The 21,841-nt window shown below is 41.0% G+C and overlaps 1 protein-coding gene across 1 annotated transcript in view; it reads right to left on the bottom strand.

The window, feature by feature from the left end:
- Window positions 1–21,841, bottom strand: part of LOC147795645 (uncharacterized) — a 55,644-nt gene that overhangs the window by 27,570 nt on the left and 6,233 nt on the right. Inside the window, exons 2-18 of the mRNA XM_087131501.1 lie at window positions 17,385–17,674; window positions 16,298–16,541; window positions 14,602–14,658; window positions 12,273–12,401; window positions 10,908–10,961; window positions 10,193–10,310; window positions 9,772–9,935; window positions 8,876–8,964; window positions 8,017–8,161; window positions 7,035–7,228; window positions 5,794–5,882; window positions 5,537–5,667; window positions 3,493–3,627; window positions 2,831–2,987; window positions 2,310–2,446; window positions 1,222–1,449; window positions 348–498 (exon numbers count right to left, since the gene is read on the bottom strand). Coding sequence (XP_086987627.1) covers window positions 348–498; window positions 1,222–1,449; window positions 2,310–2,446; window positions 2,831–2,987; window positions 3,493–3,627; window positions 5,537–5,667; window positions 5,794–5,882; window positions 7,035–7,228; window positions 8,017–8,161; window positions 8,876–8,964; window positions 9,772–9,935; window positions 10,193–10,310; window positions 10,908–10,961; window positions 12,273–12,401; window positions 14,602–14,658; window positions 16,298–16,541; window positions 17,385–17,572 — 2,410 coding nt within the window. The 5' untranslated portion in view covers window positions 17,573–17,674. The remainder of the gene's footprint in view (window positions 1–347; window positions 499–1,221; window positions 1,450–2,309; window positions 2,447–2,830; window positions 2,988–3,492; window positions 3,628–5,536; window positions 5,668–5,793; window positions 5,883–7,034; window positions 7,229–8,016; window positions 8,162–8,875; window positions 8,965–9,771; window positions 9,936–10,192; window positions 10,311–10,907; window positions 10,962–12,272; window positions 12,402–14,601; window positions 14,659–16,297; window positions 16,542–17,384; window positions 17,675–21,841) is intronic.

Here is a 21,841-nt window from a genome sequence, read left to right as displayed (position 1 = left end):
ATGAGGTGTCCGCTGACAGTTCTCTTAGAGTAGCTATCATTAACCGTCCCAGCTACAGTTAAGAAGGGTGTGCTGTGTTTATTGGGCAGGAAAACTGCTGCCCATTTTCTATGTGAAAGCCTTTTTTTCTTGAAGATATCATGTTGGGTAACTTCAAAATGGAACCATTCAGGAAAGCTGGCGGAGTTACAACCAACATTAGCTGGACCCACATATTTATCGTCACAAAATGCACTTCCAACTTTGCATTCTCCACGGCCTGGGGCTAGTGAAGGAATGTGCAGGGCCAACCATGAGGGTGGGGACCCATGAGTTGAGACTGCCTTTCATTAAGTTTCACCGCCCACCTCTGTTTGCAGAGCCGTGCCTCTTCCTGTGGCTGTTGAGGTGCAGATCCAGGAATGCCAGCGGGGATTCCTCTTGCTGATCGCCTGACGATTCAGCCTGAGCAACGGCCTCCTGCAACGAGGCCTCGATGGCCTGTCGTAAGGCTTCGTCCTATTGCAAGCACAGAGGCAATCTTATCAAACCTCATCACAGTAGAAAATTAACACCACGCAACAAAATCTCACAATGTGGAACAGTGGTCCTACAAGTTATGAATGCTTATCCACCTTCCACAAAAAGCTTAGAAACCACTCTGAAGCAACAAAATTTAATCTCCATCAGTAATTACCACAAAAGCTTGAGTTCAGTTTTTGATTAAAAATTGTCCAGCTCACACAAGCAGTGCAACACATTTTTCCTAGGTTTATAAAGATTTAAGGCATGGTTCTATTACTGGTTAATTATACACACGCACAAAAGGATACCATGCAGAGTGTGTGAGTAGACAGTGCACCCATGCACAGGTGTAAGCACCTATTCCTCATTGCAAGTAAACCTCCTGCTATAGTGTGAACTCTGTGAATGTACATGGAATTCTTAGGCCTATGTTCTTGTTCACTTTGATCCCGGTATTTTCCTGTGTGGGATGTTACAATTTACATGCATCCAGATATGAAGTGAAACCGATATCGCACTGGCTGGGCCCTGGGCCAGCCTGCATATGACTCTCACTGAGAGGTCCTTTCGTGCCAATTTATAATCCTGGGTGAAAAGCGGCAAGGACAGGCACTGTGCCCTGCCAAAGGACACAACATGTGTCCTGGTGCTGGATTCGAACCCCAGACCCCACGATCGGGAGTTACATTTACAATCTCTAGACAACACCCTTCCTACCTCCTCATCCGAGTCACTTTCCCAGCTGGACTGGTGGAGATTGGAGGGTCGGCGGGGCAGGCGTGGTGGGGTGTCAGGGGGCAGCAGGCCCTTGCTGACGGCCGACAGGAACTCGTGACGCTTACGGAGCACTAGCTGGGCAGCCTGGACAATCTTGTGCCTTGGGGTGCGGAGGTAGTGGCGGGCTACCATCTGGGACAGGGTCTCTGTGGCCTCTTCCAGCTCATTCTATGGAGCAGGGAGTTTGAATTGGTTTGAGGGCTTTTTGACTACATTGCTTGTTTCTGAAGTAGAACTAGAACAGGTGAAGCTACACTAATGTCGCCCAGTTTCACTATTTCAATGCATTCCGGACAACACAAACCCAGATACCCCCAATTTCATGGAGCTTGTGTTGTAGTGGAATCCATCAAAAGTACCGGTACAAGTAAAATCGCAAGACAATTGACAAATCAAGACAAATGTACTGGAAGATAGCAATAACGAAAGAATGCTTTCTTAACTGTTCTTTTTCACATCTCATAACTTTGCAGGGAAAACTGCGAGAAATTTCAAAGACTGAACAAACTTAACCTTACCCACTGTGTTCAAATGCACAGAATATGCCACTGAATACTGCTTACTATACAGTTTTGGAGGATTCAGGAAGGGAAGTTGCTTTAGCAAAGTCTAATTACCAGCAAAAAAGGCATACAGGGGTAGAGGACCCATGCAAGATATAGGGCCCCCTTCCTTTTTGTCATGACCCAAGGTTCTACAGGCACCCCCTTACTTTTTTGTGACCACGCAACTGTTTATTTGGTGCTACATATTAACCACTGGTTTATGTGTAAGCTTTCTCTAAGCAGGAAACGGCCACAGACTTTCAAGTAAAGGATGATGGAACTTCCTGTCAGGCACTGGAAGGTTGGTGTGGGAGCCTTTGTTCTGGGGCCATTCTATCTCCAGACTCCGAGGAGTGTAGAACACTGACCCTACACCAAGCTCAACCAGTGTCTGATTGCTTTCATGCTTTACAGAATACTGGAGATAAAATAATGTACACCACTGGATAGCTTTCAGCGTGTAACCTTGCAGTTTCCACTCACCTGCATGAACTCAAAGATCTGTTTGCTGCCCTCTCTGTCCTCCAGGTAGTAACCGTAAGGATAGGAGAAACGCAGGATGCGGCGAGCCCGAAGCAGCTCCTGGATCGACTCCTCAATGAATTTGGTTGCCTCAAGACCTGAACACCGACAAATGCAGAAGCTGTTCTGAACTACTTTTAATCAATTTCGACTGCACTTGCGAGAAGTCATATTTGGCAAACAAGTGCATCAGTCAATGGGGATATTGTGATAGTTCATCATCAGACAGGTTTAGTATGCAAACACATGTCCACATTCCACAATAAATACTTTCAACCTACCATTCACGTTGCACATCATGTGAGCATGTGCACGAGCTTCACAACCTCAAATGATCACTGCTCATTGTCATTCAAATTGGTAGCCACTCATACATATGCAGTGCATATTCCTGTCTCACTCTCACTGGAGCAACATAGTAAACTCCCATCTCTGACTCCCCCGACCCACTCCTCATGTGGGTTCCAGTCTCCCTTCCTCACCTGCTGGCCCTGAGCGAGAACCCAGTTTCCTCATCTTGAAGGCGGCCTTGCGCAGGAGTGGTTCCTCAAGGCTGTGGCTAAGGCCATGGTTCTTGAAGCGGGTGTAGAAGTGGATGAATCGGTTTAGCTCCTGCATCTCGCAGTGTTTCTTCTCGGCCTGAAGGAAAGCACCATTATGGCAATATTGAGGGAAAAAACGAGTGTACATAAGAAACAAATATTCACATCTGAAGATAGGAAAATAATTCCTCGTTTTCACAATCCATGCAGAAAGTTTTGTTTCAATGCAAAAGGAACTGTGTTACTTGACAAATTTCCAAAAATTTAATCAAAATGAAAACCTTAATCTAAACGAAAAAAAGATCTGATTCACGCAAGAATCTCTTCATCGGCATTTGCTCACTTTTTCCATACTGCCATGAGGCTGTCTTTTCAAAAATTGTGCAAAAAGATATCACTCTCAAAGAAATGAATGCCATTCCACTGATGGGAAAAACACCTTATATCACAAAGTGGACACAAAACTGTTACCTATTTTGCCAAAAAATGAGCTTAGAAAGGGTCTTCCTAGAATTTCCCATAAACTGGTAGAGGAGACATAATACCCAGCATAACACAACCACAGGCGAGAGCAAGATGAAAAGATTGTCAAAGATTCTTACGTCCGTTAGCATGCTCTCTGCCTTCTCGTCAACCTTGCTGACCACCTCAAAGCGGTTACAGCGGAAGTAACCACCCGTCTCTGAGCTGTGCTTGCTCCACGCCTCCAGGCACACCCAGCAGAAATCGTGTTTGCACTGTTGGAGAATGGACATAAATGCTATCAATGGCTGGAAATCTTTCACCATCCTTGACTTTGTGAACAAAACGTCTTAACAAACTTACGTATTGGTGCAGTGAAAGTGAATATCCCTTCAATTATCTCTGAAGACGCTGAATTACATCAGAAGTCATTGGTTGTGATTCCTGCTATTCCAAGTTTTTTACTCGTAAAAGGGCTTGGAAGGGGAAGGACAGAATCCGCCCTTCAACAAATTTTCCAATATCGTCGTACTGCATTTTTTTTTCATGAACCAATCCTTCATGAACTTTTAAAGTAATATCTTAAAGTAATATCATTTTGTAGTCGTGTCTTTAAAGTAATATCATTTTGTAGTAGTGTCTTTAAAGTAATATCATTTTGACACCAGTTTTGTGAAAGCTGGACACACTGTTCACTGCATGGTTGTCCAATACATGTGCAAACAACCTAAGTACTGATATGTTGGCTGGTATCATTTTCTAACAATGCCAGTTTAACGTTATCTCCCATGGACACCAATGAAACCTTTACAGGTCGTGTCACATCAAGTCCACATTGGGCTGATTGTCATGTAAAAGCAATATAACCTTAAATTAAATTTATAAACACAAAAAATACATAAATGGATATAGACAATGAATCAAGTTCTTGGAATTAACTTGTAGAAATCTTCCTGCGACATCTTTTTTTTCGATGTGCAGCTGTAGAGTTGCGTGTGTACGGTGAATTGTACAACGCTATTTTGACCAGGCTGCATGTAGTGGTTGCTGTGTTACCATTACGCCTTCTTGGGCAGTGGCGCGGCGCAGCAGGAACCAGTGAAGCCTTGCACTAGCGAAATGCGAAGGGAACTTGTCAAAAATAATGGAACTTTCTTTCCAAATGTTGTAAATGTAAACAGGCAAACAAAAATACAAGCCTTTAGATCTGAAAAATTGTTGAGAGGTGTTTTGTGAACACAGGAAAGACAGGATTTGTTTTTCATCTTTTTTTTTCATTTTTAAATGTGTTTTTCTAACATACCAATATAAATTTAGGATCGGTCGCGTAACCAGAAGCAGAACTAGTTTTTTGGCCTCAAAAAAGTGCACTTAAATCCAGCCAGGCTGGCGAATCAGCTGTTTTGGTGGAAAAGTTTGACTGACACAAATGGGCATGTGTGGTGGGCCTAATTGATTTCATTACATGTACTCAATCCGGGCTACTAAATTTTCACAAGGGCCAGTGCACTTTCCCCACTGGCCCTGTGGGCCACCAAGAGGTTGAAGTTCATTTCGACTCCTGTAGTCCCATCCTGTAATTTTATTCACAAGCTCTTGGATTGCACTTGATACACATGCATGTTACAATGCATCACTGAAAAAAAACCCCAATATTTCAATGAATTGCTCATTTTACAAAACATCTTACACTGTACCACCCCAATATTAAATTCAGGACACAGTCTCAGTCTATAATTAGCTCACGACATCATGTTCATGCACATTCTGGCCTCTTGTTCACAAATGTTACGGCTAATGGTAATTACTGTAATACAATGTAAAACCTGATTCAATGTTAAATCTAAATTTTTGGTCGAAAACGGTTTGCAAAAAAAAGTTTTGCATCTGGATGAGCACTGACAGAGGCTATGAAAGTGAGTGTGACAAAGAACATCATATCCCAACAGTGGAGATTATTTGCAGTGAAGACACGAAAGAAGTTATCACCATTGTTTAATCTAAGCTGCAGTCGTCTGTTATCTTGAAACAGCTCCCATGAAAATTCTGTACACAATAGGATGAAGTGCAGACCCCACCTGTATGTTCGATATAAACAGTTTCTAATCAATCCTTAGGGAGTGAATGATTTCATTACGGGCACAAAGACCCATTGTCTTGACACTTTGAATATTTCCCCAGTACCTTGGTGCATTTCATGTGGTTACAGCCGTCGTTCTTCTGGATGGGCGCGGCGCACTTGGGGCACGGCTTGGCATTGGTGACAAGCCACAGGCAGTTGGCTGCTAATTCCGTCTCGGTATCTGTGCTGGCCACTGGCTCAACAAAATAAACAAACAAACAACAAACAAAAATGAAGGGGTGAACTAGTAAAGAGTCCAAGTCCATTTACGGCACCTGAACGCCACCACGTTTTATGAAGTTTTGACGGGACTTCTTACGTTCTTCCGGTTTGATCTCGGCAATCTTGTCCTGCCATTTTTTCCAGTTCTCACAGCAGCAGGGCTCGTGGGCATCTCCACTACAGTCCCTGCAGAAAGTAATACAACAGGAGACTCTACAATCCATGGGGCCAATTTCATAGAGCTGCTTAAGCACAAAATTTGCTTAAGCGTGAAAAAGCCTTGCTTGACAAATCAGGTTACCGACCAAAACTCCACGTGATGTATATTGTTTTGGAATGGTGTTCACCTGTCTTTTGGTTGGCATGATCATCCGATCACATAGATTTTGAGCAGCCTTTGTTTTTTTAAGCAAGGTTTTTGCATTTAAGCAAATTTTGTGCTTAAGCAGTTCTATGAACTTGGCCCATGGCATGTTTCAGGTGAAATGACTTCACACAAAAACACTCTCAAAGCCATTCCCAGGGTGATGCCAACTTGGAAGCATACAACTGTAACAGTGTTTTAACAATGCAGCAACAGCAACATGTTCATGACTGACAACGTACAATGCCCATCCAAGAGGAATCATAAACGAGAATCCTAACACTATGACTCAACTATTTTGGGGGATAACCTTTGATGATCAGGCAATATCATTATGGTACCGAAGCACAGAATGACAGGGATTTGAAAGAGAACTTTTTACTTAGAACTTGATGAGAAATTCAGAATGGTAAGAAATTTAGAAAGCTTGTATACCCAGCAAGGAATGAGACCGAGGGATACCCCCCCAACATGTCCAATCCCTATACACATTCCAGACTATTGTTACTTAACACATCCCCCCAAGATGTCTGAAAGGAACTCCCCAGATTCCTGCGAGACAATGACCAACACAAAGCAGGGGGGGTTCTCTCCGTCTCATACCTTGCTGCATATAAATGCTTGAGTGTGTAATAAAGTGGACCTTATTCTGTCGGACCCATCTCATCCTCTACATTCTAAGTATTCATTGAGTAGAAGGGAGGAAGAAAGACTTCACATGGAAAAGAGAAATTGGTTAATCTTTGGGGGGCAATGACAAAACCCTTTAGACTGAACCTTTTTTCCCAAATTGAAAAGAAACCAGCTGATTACAATCCAATAAAACAGAGCTTTAGTGTTCAACCAAAAAAATGAAAAGATTCAATTTAGATTACCTCAGAGTTCTAGTGGGCTTAAGAATAGTCCTCATTGGAGTATTTCAAACCAATTTAAAAATAAACCATTCAGAGCGAGCATTAAATGAGTCTGCTCACCAGCAAAATATATGCCCCTGGCCGCAGTCCACTGCGTGGGATATAGAGGGAGGGGTGGAGGGACTGCTTGCCCCACTTGGTCTGTCACTGCCTGTGGCGTAGGGGGTGGGGGGATCCTGCTGGGGCATGTGCACAGCGCGCCCACAACCGGCCACCGGACACCACTTCAGCTTGGGGTTGCTCTCGACGAATGCCTACAAAGAAATGAGATGATGCAAAATATTTACGATATCAAAATCAATTCACTCATTAGGCATTCGTTGTCCCTTTCCTAGGCAATAAACATGCAAGAACATTTCCGTCCCCCAAGGATGGGCTGCCAGTTCATTGCCAACGCTAGTAGCAATTTACATATCTGGAGAGACAGAGGCCAGTAGGGTAAAAATTTACAGAAGGGTACAAATGTCCATTAGCTGTATTTAAATCCATGACTCACTGATCATGAATCATAAACACTCACCACTAGGCCTATACATTCTATTCTAGTAAAGGTGGAAAGGTGAAACTGATATGAAGGCTTTCTTAGCCATATTTCTAGATTTGACATGGGAAATCAATTACCTCTTCGAACATATGGATCTCTAAAATTCCAAATGTGTCTGCTGTTAAATTTTTTTCAGGTTTTGTGACAGAGAAAGATTACCAAAGATTTTTCCAATTTAAGAACTTGACTAAGCACTAAAGTATTGTTATGGCAATTGGACCCACGATGGAGGCCTGAGCCTAGTAATGAGACACACATGCGCCTAAATGACCCTCAATTCAGGCTATTGTGTAACCCTATGGGTACATGTTGGGGAATTTGAGCTTGTCATCACGCAATGTTCATTGCAGATGGAGGGAAATATTAATGGCATGAAATTTATCTATCTTGTGCGCATAAAAAGGACATATAGGGCCCGCGCATACACAAAATACATCTAAATGGTGCTTCTGAGTGCCTTCAGTGGTACATTAGTGGAGTTCGCTTAAGAAGACTAACATTTATATCAAACTGTAGATATCGTCTTGCCATCTCACGGGATACCAGTGTTTCAATGGTTTCCACCGGCACCAGTCGATCACAGTCATAGCCTGGACATACAATGCCGTGTGCATTCCCCTCTTTGATTTTACCAGTCAGATATCTAAGATCAAATAGATCAAAGGAAAAAAAAAACGGCATTCAGCAAATAATAACAAATGCAGTCATTCTGTAAGAGACCGACACACTGGAAGGGCTTATTACAATGCATCCTGATCCAACATATGGTAGTAGTAAGTTAGGACCTAAAACTCTAGCGCTGTCTCTTCATAAGTAATGTCCCTCTAACACAGAGATTTCTTTTGAAATGTGGACTTATCAAGGATTTGGTAAAACTATGTGTTGCCATGGTAATACACCGACTCCTTTGTAAACTCCCTGTTGGAGGTACATCAAATACGAACTCACTGAAGTTGGCACATATAAAGTGATCATACATGAAGTATATTGAAATGACAGAGCCTTACTATCTGTTAATGTCGGCTGCTTTCCTACAAACTACCAGCTTGGGGCCTGACATGATATTTTCTGTGAAAACCAACACTGACTCCTAGGATCACATTTACAGAGAAATGCCAGTGTGTCATACAGCTTTATGTCATCTCTTCATCTTGCCAGCCGTAAGATGACGCATGGTACAAATTGCCAAAGGCAGGTTTTGTGCCTATTATAAAAATTGTTCAAAGCACTCAGCTTGGGACAATGACTTCCAATTCATTGTTCTGCGTGCAAAACTAAACACCGCTTCGACGGAGCCAGCAGCAAATTTGTTGAACGACGGGCCAGCCAGCGGGCTGATTGTCTTGTTGAACCTTACCTTTCCCAGCAGTCACGGCAAAACTGATGGGTGCATAATGTAGTGCTGCTTACATCTTCTGCTGGTACGGTAGATGTGCAAATATCACACTGCAAGAAGGGAAAAAAACGTGCAAATGAAGATTTAGTGCTGAATGACAGCACTTGGGAATAACAACTGACGGCAGTCCTACCGTCACAAGGACAAGGGTTTTGTGAACTTATCTCTCCGGCTCCAACACTTTGACTTCACGATGCTTAATGGACTCTTCAGAGATTCTGTTAATACCATACGGCAACCAGTCGTACACTCATGTCACATGTATTTCTTAAATTTAGGTTGTGAATGCATTTTGGAAGATCCGAGAACTCCACTGTTCAAAGATCGTTGAATGAGCATATGTAGCCTTTGTATAAAAATTGTAACGGCTTCAAATTACCTCTTCTAGATTAGTGAATAATACATGTAAGTCTCCACAACCACAAACCTTAATGTACATCAAAAGTCAATAAACTTTGCACTGGGAGCAATTGTAGCCCGATATTTCAAAACCACATCAAATTTCAAGCAGGTTTTAGTAATTTTTGACAAATCCTTTATGTTACTGTTACCATTTATAATTCAAACCGATTCAAGGTACATGCAGGTTACATCCACAGAAAGCTCTGGTAGGTACAGGTAATGAGAGCTGTGAACTTTCCATTATTCACTTGCATATTGGCATCATTATCCAGATAATAAGGAATAATCCTCAACATATTTTACACTGGTTTCGGAATCGTGAGTCACAATTGTTCCTTTTTTCACAACTATCCTGACAGATTTGTCCATTTCGCCAGGCGACCTCTTTCAATGGAGCATGACACCTGCCACAGATTCTGTCTCAGGGACTGTCTCGTTTGATGATGTGGACTTACCACGACAGGCTCTTCTTGTGGAGTGGCAGCCTTGGGCTCCAGTGAGCTCAGCTTGTGCTCGGCGGCAAAGCTGTCCAGGTTCTCTGGGGGCTTGACGCCGCATCTGACACAGCACTCCTTCGAGTTCGGGATCCACGCCTCCAGAAGAGACTCTCTAGACCACTCTGAATTAATTAGATAGAGGAACAATTGCCAAAACTTTATAATGTTGTCTAAATTGTCAGATGTTAACTTCTGGTACAGATGTCTATAAAGACCTTTTTAATTTCATTTCATGCGTATTAACTTTTTAATGCCTTCAAAAGACGTTTTACTCCAAAATCAAGACTCAAGAATTCAACAACTGCACATCCTTACAAATCAAACATCTTGGATGTCTAATGCTGTGATGGTCTCAACAACGATGGCGCTGTCTACCTACCAAAATTTCTCAGCAGGGCTTCAGCAGTGAAGAGAGGTACCCTGAGCATGTCTGCTGTCTCCACCACCACAAGGTCCTTGGCCTCCTGCAGTTCCTGTAGTCTCAGACCACTGTAGGCCTGAAACAAACGTTCAGCCGCATTTTCCTCCGTAACTAAAGAACTCATACTTTCAATACAATTCCTAGCAATGCTGTATTAACACTCAACCTCAAAAGAACAGACTCCATATCAACTGCTGTCTCTCAAACCTAATGGTAATCTAAGTGATAACACAAACATGAAGGCAACCATTGAAATTCCTTAAAGATATTAGGAAAAAACGACCAACACCAAAAAAGTGGAAGAGTCTGTTAGTATATTTGCTTCCAAGGAATCCTAACATTTAATTCCATATTTTTTGTACTGTTATGATCATGATTACAGCATGTTTTATTAGAAAAACCTAATCTTGTACATGTACATAAGTTTTCAAACTTGACTATGACACTTCTGTTTTAAGGCCATGGCTAAACAAAAAGGCCAACGGTACATAAGGTACTTGAAAAGCCATGTTGGAATTACTTGGCTGCAACTTGAAATTACACACTGCTCTATGGGAACTGGCTGCAGCCAAAAACACAGACCCGTGCCAAATTCTAAGCCAAAGCCACATCGTTCTGACACAGTCTTAGACTTAACCCCATTGATATTCAAGACAAAAGTCTAGTATCTCACCTCCTCATACTGCAATGCACCCACTTCCTCTACAGCCTCCTCCTCATTGGCCGGCTGTGGGAGAGATCAAAAATCCTGCCACACAATCTGTTTTCTCAAATGTAGCCTAAATATCTTCTTTGCACTGTTTATTGTGTCTTAAGGTTTTGTGAGGTTTTGTAGCCAATGCCTAATATCCCCTTGAAACACAATCAACAATATTTATTTCCATACTGCCATAATTTTGATATAAAAAATTTACAAAAGATTAAGGAAGCATGTTCTTCATAAGAACAGTAAATCAAGAACGAAAGGTTAATATGGTGGCATACCTCAGAAGCCTAGGGCTTACAAGGAGATGCCACACATCAAACAAGACAAACAAAACAAAATCAAACAAAATAACACAAAACATCAAAAATTACAGAGACAAACAGAGCAAATGTACAGATGGAGATTCATTACATGTGGAAAAATATAATCATAGACAACAACAAAATGTTACTCTAATGCAATTGAAATAAAATACGATAATTTGACAGCAAAAAGAAATGCAAACATCAATTCCAATGCAAGGGTACAATGGTACAAGGGTACAATGTAGATAAAAATATAGGCATGTACTCATGGAGGAAAAGTAGAGGACTTCGCCCGAAACTTAAAGAAGGAATGAAATGAAATGGAGGTAATTTCTTTGGAATATAATTGAGTCATTGATGCTGACAGTCTCATATTGGCAAATTGAAACTTTGTCTGATGCGTCGCACCAAATTGCACTCTACATCTGAAATGTCTCTGGGTACTTTATACTGAATTTCAGACAATCAGTTTTTAGTTGAGGATGTCTTGGAAAATTTTTGACTTGACTTCTAGGAACATGTTGTCAGTTTCTGAACATTAAAAACACAGAAAAGCACACTGAAATGGGTTTGGTTATTTTTTCCATTAAAATCCTTTCACTGAAAACTAATTTATCAATGAAATCATTCCTCATTGCAGAGTGCATGTACCAATATAGCTCAGGAGCACATGATCTCGAAGCTCTGACTTAAAATCCATATGCTTGAATCCAGCATTCTTCAAACCCATGTTAGTTTTTGATTGTGTTCTTAAAAGCATATCCGACAACGAAGCAGAATTTGAAATGATGTTGATTCGTGGAACTGTTCCTTAAAAGTACAAGAAACCTGAGATTATCCAATAAAGAAAGATTGCCAATAAAGGTGGCATGAAAACCCGTCATAAAAAATTAGACAAACAGAAAATGCATGAAAAAGACTGGAAAATAAACTAAGGTAATATGGGCCGATAGTACAATGTAGGGAAGCTATCATTCTCAACCCCGTCAATGCCTAAAAATGATTAGCAGAGAAGTACTGCACTGACCGATGAGAAGACCATTTTGGACTCCAGGAGCTGAGCAATGACTACGTGCTGATGTCTTTCGGCAGAGTCGCACGGCGTCTCCTTGTCGGCATTCTCAACAAACATTGACGCGTTATGCTCCAACAACATCTGGTCGAAAAAAGGAGGCATTACAAAGCACATCAGAATTGACCCTAACAGGGATAAACGCTCCTCCACGGAGATCAGAAAACAGTCTACAAACCAGAGGCTACTTGGAAGCAATGCCAGGTCTTGTCACAGCTGACTAGCAGCTGACACAAAACAAGACAGACAATGACAGACATAACAAGGATTGCGAGCAATCCTTGTTATGCAAGCAATCCTATAGTACTCGTACACGGTACTTGTACTTGAGTATTACTCAAGTATTGCTTTCAGAATACTCGTTTCTTACTTGTACTATTAGTACAAGTAAGAAATTTAAAATTTCCAAGTACTGGTACTCAAACAACAATTCTTGTACTCGATTAACAGTACTCAATAAAAAAATCCTTTACATCCTGTGACGGTCAATGAAATGCAACGGTTCAAGACAATTGATCTTCACAGACAACAAACATTGTTCCGGAATGTTATTTACTTGTTCTTTGGTTGGCATGAAAATCACACAGAGTTTAAGGTGTTACATTTTGTTTCTGAGCCAGGTTTTTTGGCACTTCAGCAAATTTTGTGCTTAAGCAGCTCTGTGAAATTGGGCCATGCATCAACGGCATTTGCTTATTCTTGATGCTTTTATATTTTACCTCTGAGTAGGCCTAAAGGTTCAAATTACTGTTGTCAGTGCATCGGAACCAATGATTTTTCTGTTGCCGTATAAATGTTGTACTTCTGTGTTTTGCCAAGGAGCCTAAGATACAAGTTCCGTACACAGTTTGGGGACTTAATATAATCTGTAACCACCTAAGCATGCTGATTTCGGAATGCTATGGCAGATTTTAATAAAAACAATCAGTTGCAAAAAGGTTTGTAGATCCATTGTTCAAATTAATTTAAACATTTTGACACACAAATTTGACTATTTACCCAGACTTAACGTACTCTGACTTGTACTCATAATTAGAAGTACTCGTACTCGGAGGAACAAATACTCATACTCGGAGGAACAAATACTCATACTCATACACAGAAGTATTCGTACTTGAAAATCAGTTCTTGTACTCCGTGGGTAAAGTATTTGGACTTTCAGATACGAGCCAATTTACTCGGCAGTACTCTGTACTCAGAAAAAAATACTCGACTACAACACTGATTGTGAGTTCCTTAGGTCTACAGGAGGTCTACTAAGACAAGACAAAAAGCGGGGAGTAAAACCAAACAAAAAAGAGCTCAGATGTCATCCTATTCAACAACCCATCTGTGTGCCCATACATGTATGACAACCTAGACACGAACATACACATACTATATAGTACATGTACAGGACACGGCAGATAATTTGTGTCATTTTCTGAAATGGCAGTATTCATAGTAAGGATTACTGCAGTTTACATAAAGCAAAGAACTAAACCAAAGGCTACATGTAGCTTTCATAACAACCCCTATAAAGTCCAGGTGAAGACAGTCTGCACAAGGCAAAATGCAGAGACATGAGGGGAGACAAGAACAACAAACACAAAGAAGTACAGGGAGCAGCACCAGATGAATAGTACATGCAGTATAAGGATAGCACACAAAGCAAAGGGCACTAAACCTGTTGATACATATACATGTGCATGAAACAGGCATCACAACACATTACATTTCAGTGCACACTGCACTGAAATGCAAGACCAATTGTAAACGATCAGCGAATACAGACTTGCCGTCGCAATGCCACCTTTTTTGCAAACAGATGCAATTCACAACACCAAGATTGATATGTGCATCAGGATATATACACATGTACACGCTGCGAACAACTTGTACATGTACATGTACCATGCATGTACAAGTACATACATACATGTACATGATGCAGTTGTGGCATTGTATTTAACATGTAAATATACATGCATGTAATATCTATTCTTTGTATTTTATTCATGAATCGTTCACATGCTGTGCATTAAAGTTTTATCTCTACTTATGCTTCCAATGCCATGGGACTGCTACAGATGCCGATTACTTTGGCTATACTGCATTTTTCAAACTGTCGTCAGACATTCTAATAATTACATGTATGCCAAATTGAGAGATTTCTGCCGTCATTTTGGAGGAGCGATGTACACATAAATACATGTAGTTAATGTGCTTCCTTAATTTATATTTTACATCACTTACATGTATACGTACATACATCATGCATATATATGACAAGTTGTAACTTTACCTCAACCAAGGAGAGGTAGCCAGATCCTGCTGCATAGTGTAAAGCGGTGTTACCGTCCTGAAAATTTAACAAATGTCAAACATTATTCAAAGTTTGGCCACAAGAGTTCTCCTTCAGAATTTGCCAAAAGAATGTCGGCATGATAGTGCATGGTTGGAAATATTCATACACCGTACAAGCAAGTGAATCCAGTCCCTTAAATAAGGAATGCTTTTGCAGTGTAAATGACATAGGAAAGAATACCAGCTACATGTATCGCGAGAAGTACATTTTTTTCACTCTTTTGAGAAGAAGTGTGACAAGTTGCCCATGCATCCATCAGTTAGACATCATGCTTAGGGTGAATTTTCCTGAAACGTCAATAAAAATTCTGCTCTGTTAAGAAAATTTACGGATCTTTTCTTAGCTGCCCTTCAGCAACAAATATTTACTGCCAAAAACAGTCTACGTGTACGTATTCAAAAAATGATGAAATTTATAATCACGTGGGTAAAAGGATTGGTGGCATATTACATGTACGTACATGTAGTTGATGTGTGTTTTACAGAAGTGTACTTGACATGAGGCATTGATGATAAGTGCACTGCATGGACTCTTTTAAAAATGACGAGTCAAGGTTACCTGTACATTTTGAGATAATGATTGCATTGCATACATGTAGCACCAAATTACCCAAGGATATCCGTTTTCATCAAACCACAAACTTTAACCATTTAAGCTCCCAGGGGAGATACAGCGTACTGCTGCCATATCAGGCACACACGGCTCATCAAACACAACAACCGTCCACAGATTCCCATTAATACGGTACTCTAGGGTGGAGAGAGGCAAGTACGTGTACATGTAGGGGTGAAGTGGTTTGCCCAAGGTCACAGCTCGTGAGTCACAAGATCGAATGACTGAGTCACATGCATCCCTGTACTCGTCCTCCCCTCCTCCTTCCGCTCCCTTCCTACCCCTCCCCAACCCCGCCTCAGTTTCTGTAACACTACCAGGACTGGAAACCCAATCACGTTTCGCACAATTTCAATTAAATCTGTCATAACAGTCACTGCCCAATGGACAAAAACACCTAGATGGAAATGTGCGACACACTTAGAACCTGGAAACAACCTGTGTTCAGAGCGTCTGGTACGTGTATCTGCCTCAAGCAGAAGCACTCCATCATTGGTTGAAAAAAGCCGCATTGGTCGGGAGCTTTTATTTTGTTGGTAGCGATGCAACCGTGACAAGTGCATTTCATAGTCGTTTGTGAACCAACTAAGAGCAGTTCAGTACCAAAGGAGCCTTCATTGCTAAGCAAATAGCGCCCTCTCCTGGTCCAGCTTGAGGCCCATACGTGGCTGGAGAACAGCTTTAACATTTGAACGGTGCGTACTATACCCATTTGAAACATTCTAACCAGAACCAACAAAATAAGGGAGAAGTCACCAGAGCCATTTCTGATTAACAGACTCCACAACAGAAACTTTCCACAAGGGAAAACCAATAAGGACCATCAACATTTTCACAACCACGATTTCCACATTCATCAGCACATGTCAAACTGAGTGAGGAGTCAAAGTGAGGAGTATAGTCCCGTCAGTCAATTGCAATCCAAACTCTGAAAAAGAAAAAATTGTGCCGAAGACTCATTTTGTGAGATTCAGTCATATATGCAACCCTGAATATAGACTGCCAAATCTATGCAACCTACCTCATCTTCCGCATCAATCTGGATCTGCTCGCGTTCTCCTTCCCCCATGGTGATGCCCCGCCATGATAGCACCAACCGCAGGCATTCCAGCCGCTTCTTCTCTGGCGGCTGCGAGTAGTAGTACTGCGAGTAGCTGTAGGTGGACGGCGGCCGGATCTGCTCCTCCATGCAGATGCAATGCAGCGCCGTCTGGTTGTCACTGTTGCGCTTGTTGGGATTGCCGCTGTGCCGCTGCATGAAAATCCTGTGACGAGACAGGTAACAAGAGCTAACAGCAACCTCAAGCCTAACCTTAAAGACTACTCAAAGTCCACGGGGCACATTTGGCCAGATTTTGTACGCACGCTTAAGGAACAGTTGTTAGGACTCTACAATGTACATGTATGTGAGGTTGGATGCCTCTTGACAGTATTTTTAAAATTGCAACTGGTTTTTTTGAAGATTTGGAGAGGTTTCCAGCAAACTGGAGTTCAAGTGGTTATCCTACAAGCTTGTTTTAAAATTTATGATAAAGGTTGACGCCAAACAAAAATGCTGTGTCTTGTTACCCAACCCATGCTAGAAAACTGTGCAATATATAGATCTTTTGTTCTAAACATCAAGGAGAAATGCAACCTCATGGGGTTAAATGCCAAGTCTAATTTTTGGTTGTGTCAGTATCATCATGTACTGGTACATGTACATATTCAAGGCTGGGCATAATGGGAAGCAACTTAAAAAGACAGTAGCTCGTACTCACAATATCTGCTTTCTGAATTCAGACATTCTTTAACCACTAATTAAGCAGTGAATATACGAAGTGCATGTACATGTATAACCAGGTTCAATATTTCATCTAACATTGCCACTTGCTACTTTATACATTCTAGCAGCAGAAATTCCTGCCTTGGCCCCCAGTTCTTGGAAAGCACATCTGCATACTGTGTCAACATGTGCAGTACGGTACATGTTCATGTAAATGTATGTACATGTACATGTATATGCCTGTAATACCAATATAGGCCTGACAAGAGGGTTCTAGACATAATATGGCCATCACCTCTACAGGTTTTTATAGCCAACGATGTCAGCTTCAAGATGCACCTACCTAACTAATCTGTGCATTCCATGTCGGCTTGCATAGTGCAGCGGCGTGTTGTGGCTGTAATTCTCCCCATAGGACGTGTTGGGGTCAAAGGCTTTCTGGAACTCCACGCTCCCGTGGTACAACTCCTCAGCCAGCTTCTCGTCGCCGGCGTGCAGCGCCTTGCGAAACTTGGATGACGTGCTGCCCATGGCGTGTGACCCCGTTCACCTCAACCTTCCTGAATAGCCTCTCGGGACTGGCATTCGAAGGCTCTGCTGTCACCACAGCTCAACTCCTAAACCGATGGATTTCTACGTAATCGACCAGGCAATCAAACGTGCAGAAAACAAATTTGAACTTTTGAATTTCAGTTGTGAATCACAACCCTCACTGGGGGATTTCTTCACAGAAAGACATCAATCAGATGAGCATGTCTGGTTCTTGAAAAATGTCAACCATGGCATGAGTCACATGTCTATGAGTAACACCGTTCACAGTACACATGTACATGTATTACTCATGTTTCCTAGATCGCCAAAGATTCAGTTTACAGAATATTTTATCTCTTTCCAGAAAATATGACCTTCTTCCTTGGTGACCAAAGACTGTTATCTAATACTGCCCGCTGTGATATAACAATTGGAAGACATGGACGTACATGTACATATACACCATATGCTCTTGTAGTTGTACTCACCCACACGTCTGTGACATTATTAATGAGAAACTAAAGTGACAGCATGGCACAGTGTGCACGTATGGCAAAGTACCGCTATACAGTGAAGAATATCAGTGTTCACATTTACACTATGCATTAATTACAGCTGAACGAAATAGCACAAAGAAACTAAAAGGTAGAGATGTTATCTCTGCTTCAATGGCAATATAATGCCAGATGTGCTGATTCCAGACTATGGTATACATGTACGTGTATGTATTTGTGCAAATTGTATTCAACTGAAAAATAATTTTTTCCAACAGTCATTTTCCTCCTCTTAAAATAGGCTTTGAGACTCAAGGAGGTTTTCCAGACAGGAAAATATTCTATATATATACATGTATCTACACGCAGACACAGCGCCGCTGGCTGCAACCCCTATACATAAATGGTTTTAGGAAGCCATACCGCATAAAACTTTTGTGTTATTTATGGTCGTCGCCCAGACAACCACCTGCTAGGAACAGTAATTATTGACCCGGTTGAGTGGAGTCACGCAAAGCCACCGTCTGCTCTTCCATTTCTTAACATTTTCAATAAACAGGACTACTTGTTACAAATTAACAAACACATCTGCAAATGAGGTGGAAAACATTACTCTTTTGCCAACAGCAGGTATCGGTACATGTATGCCTAATTTCACCATCAACACCTCTCCGTGACAATTTATCACCCAACAGATAACCACCTGCTTAACTTGGAAGAAACCATTCGGGAATTTCTTGGGAAAAAGACGGAACCACAGAAAAGGCAGTCTACTGTTACATGTCCATTATTTCCCAAACAAGTCAGGACAATTTCTTTCTTCTTTTGGTGTAACCACAGATCTACCATTCTCCAGAGTGCTAGTGCCTACCCCTACAGGTGACAAGCTCCTGGCAAACAAGGGTATTGTGCGTTCACGTTCTATTCACCGTACCCATGAGTCATCCATATGTGCCCAATATGTACCGCGCTGTATACATGTGTACCTATTGGCCAGAAATTTCCAAGTTTTGGGTAAGATGACTAATATTAAATACCATGTACGGTTACCGGTACAGCAAGATTATCCGGTTGGGACAAAGATTACTCACGTGCCTTTATCATGCCCTAAGTACATGTACCAGTATACTGCTGGTAATACCATGAAGGAATAAAAACATACCCTGGTCCCCCTCCTCAGATGTAAATTATACACACCAAGAAAATGCAAACCGGTGTAGGAAACAGACTGGAGGAAATACATACATTTGTACAGAGTTATTACACTGCCAAACCTGAACGATAATGGACAGGTCAGTACAAGAACACATGTACATGAAGCTGGCATAATGTACTGTACATGTACTGTATGCAAATGTACAGGACTCTTAGCTAACACCTGTATGCATTGTACATGTTTGTACAAAACTTTGTCACAATACAGTACACACTGCAGAATGCACGAAGATTATGTAACTGTCCAAGCAGGAGATCCTCACATGTATGAAACTGGAGAAATGCCAATACATGTATTGAGAAAACAAGGCCCATGTTGTTGGTTTTCTGTCATTTTGGTTGCAATCTTGATGATCAGCCAATTATCCCATGCGCTCATCAAGCAACGATGGTTTTTCATGTGTGAAGTGAAAAACTGTGAAATTTTGTTGCGCTCATTTTCCCCAGGCATCCTTTGAGCAATTTGGGAATGTCTACCAGTAGCTCAGGCAATATTTTTTAACACCATTGACATGTGCAAATCAAACATTTCTGTAGTCGACATGGCTCACCAGGGTGGGCAATTTTTCATTTTGTTAAAAAACAAAATCTGGGTTTTTTAGTTGAATGGAATTTTTTAATTTTCATCCAAATTGGAAACAATTTGGTTCAATGATGTATTAATCTTCATGATGCATGTGTATTAATTTTCATTCATTTATATCTTCTGCTACAAAATTAGCAAAATTTGGATTTGAATTAAGAAATTTATATCAAGTTTGTGTCCTTCCTCCATGATGTAATTGACTCAATTCACAAACCACCTTGAATATTGTCTAAACCCAGTGCAATGCATGCAGTATAGCATATACCGGTACATGTATGTACCCACAGAGACAACACTTCCTTCACTTCAGAGACAAGTACATGTATGGTCCATGTACCAAGGATAAAGTGCATACCCTACCTGTCTACTGAGCCCTGTTTGTCTGTCCAGGCATATCCTGCTCTTCTTCAGCCCTGTACTGGTGTCTTAAGAATTTGCCAAGTTTGGAATGTCAGTGTTTTAATTTTTATTAATTTTATGGTTATTTGCATTGTATGTTATTTAATTCAGAGATTTTATCTATTTCTCGTGGATGCCTGTAAGTGGCGGGTAACTGCTGTTGGTCATCAGAAATAAATAAAATAAATAAAAAATCTGAACTCTAAGTTTCGACAAAATTAGAATTCACAAGAGTTGTTAACAGGGTACTTCTACGTGTACTGAATAACTAATGACTGATAAACATGCCATGAACCACATGTACATGTACGTTGATTTTGTTTACATGTATGTACATGTAAGTGTAGTCTAGGTGCGAAATGCAGGTATTTCTCTTACTGTAATTTGTGCAAAAAACACTCTTGTTTTGTTTGTGATCCAGCCCCTTTGTAATTAATAGAGCGATGACATATGCTTGATTAAAATCACATTATTAAGAGCACGTTATTAGTGGTGTTAGTTTCATTGCATACTGACCAACGTTTCTAATTTCCATTTACAGGTAGGCCTAATATGTGTGTATACTTGTGGAGATAAAAGGTTGATGTACATGCACACTGATACTTTACCAATGTCACACTCTGATCACATCAAATCTCCTGTCAAAACTCCTTCACATCAAAGTCTTTCACTGAATCAAAATAACTGATCGAAATCGAAGCAGGTGGATTGAATTGAACAAAAAAATCCTGTCTGACCCAGATTGTGTGTAATGGACGTGTGCACTCATTATCTGTTCATGAACAGATGAGTATATTCACCAAGTAAAATTAAGGAGACAAAAATTTTTGTGTGGCCAATCAGGACCAAGTTGTGTGGACATTTCTCTGTTCCCACAACGTTTTCGGTCCCCACATAATACATGAAGACAAACACATGTCCCCACAATTGTGCAAGGCACACGTGCACATGAAGGTATAATTGCAGAGGTCACGCATGTACCGCTACCAGCTTGATATGAGCAGAGGAGAACCACAGATGACGAGACACAAACCTTATATACTTGGCTTTCACTTCACCTGGAATATTTTACACACTGTTACTGTGGAAAAACCTTTCCTTGTTTAAGATCATTTTTTTAATCAGGTAAGATGTATTTAAAAATGTAAATCATACACATTTTGCTCAGAGACGTGCAGTTACATGTTATTGATGGCAGTACGTGCATATATGCATTTTCAACTGCAACAGATCCAACATTTACAAAAGGTTAAGGGATGCAAATTAGGGGTGACATCCAAACAAACGAGCATGGCATTTTAATTTTTCTTGTGATGAGGTTTCTGTCTTATGTAAAGTTATCAAAGACATGTAACCAGTCGTTTATGCATGTAGTGCAGCCCTACATACGTATATATATCAGTACCAGTCTAACTCCATGGGAAATGCACCCCACTCAACATTAAGTGATTCCAATAACTGTTAGCCATGAACAGTAAGCGTGAAATGGAAGAAGCATTCAAGTTGATTAAATCGACAATTTCATGGCACATGGACACGCTGCGCTAGCCAGCCAAACACATCCGTGGGTGTGGG

Source organism: Acanthaster planci, unplaced genomic scaffold (genome assembly GCF_054643075.1).
Source record: "Acanthaster planci isolate LZ-2023a unplaced genomic scaffold, COTS_SCS Contig1, whole genome shotgun sequence".
Lineage (NCBI taxonomy): Eukaryota > Metazoa > Echinodermata > Asteroidea > Valvatida > Acanthasteridae > Acanthaster > Acanthaster planci.
Note: the sequence above shows the minus strand (reverse complement) of the source record. Positions and strands in the feature narration are given on the sequence as shown.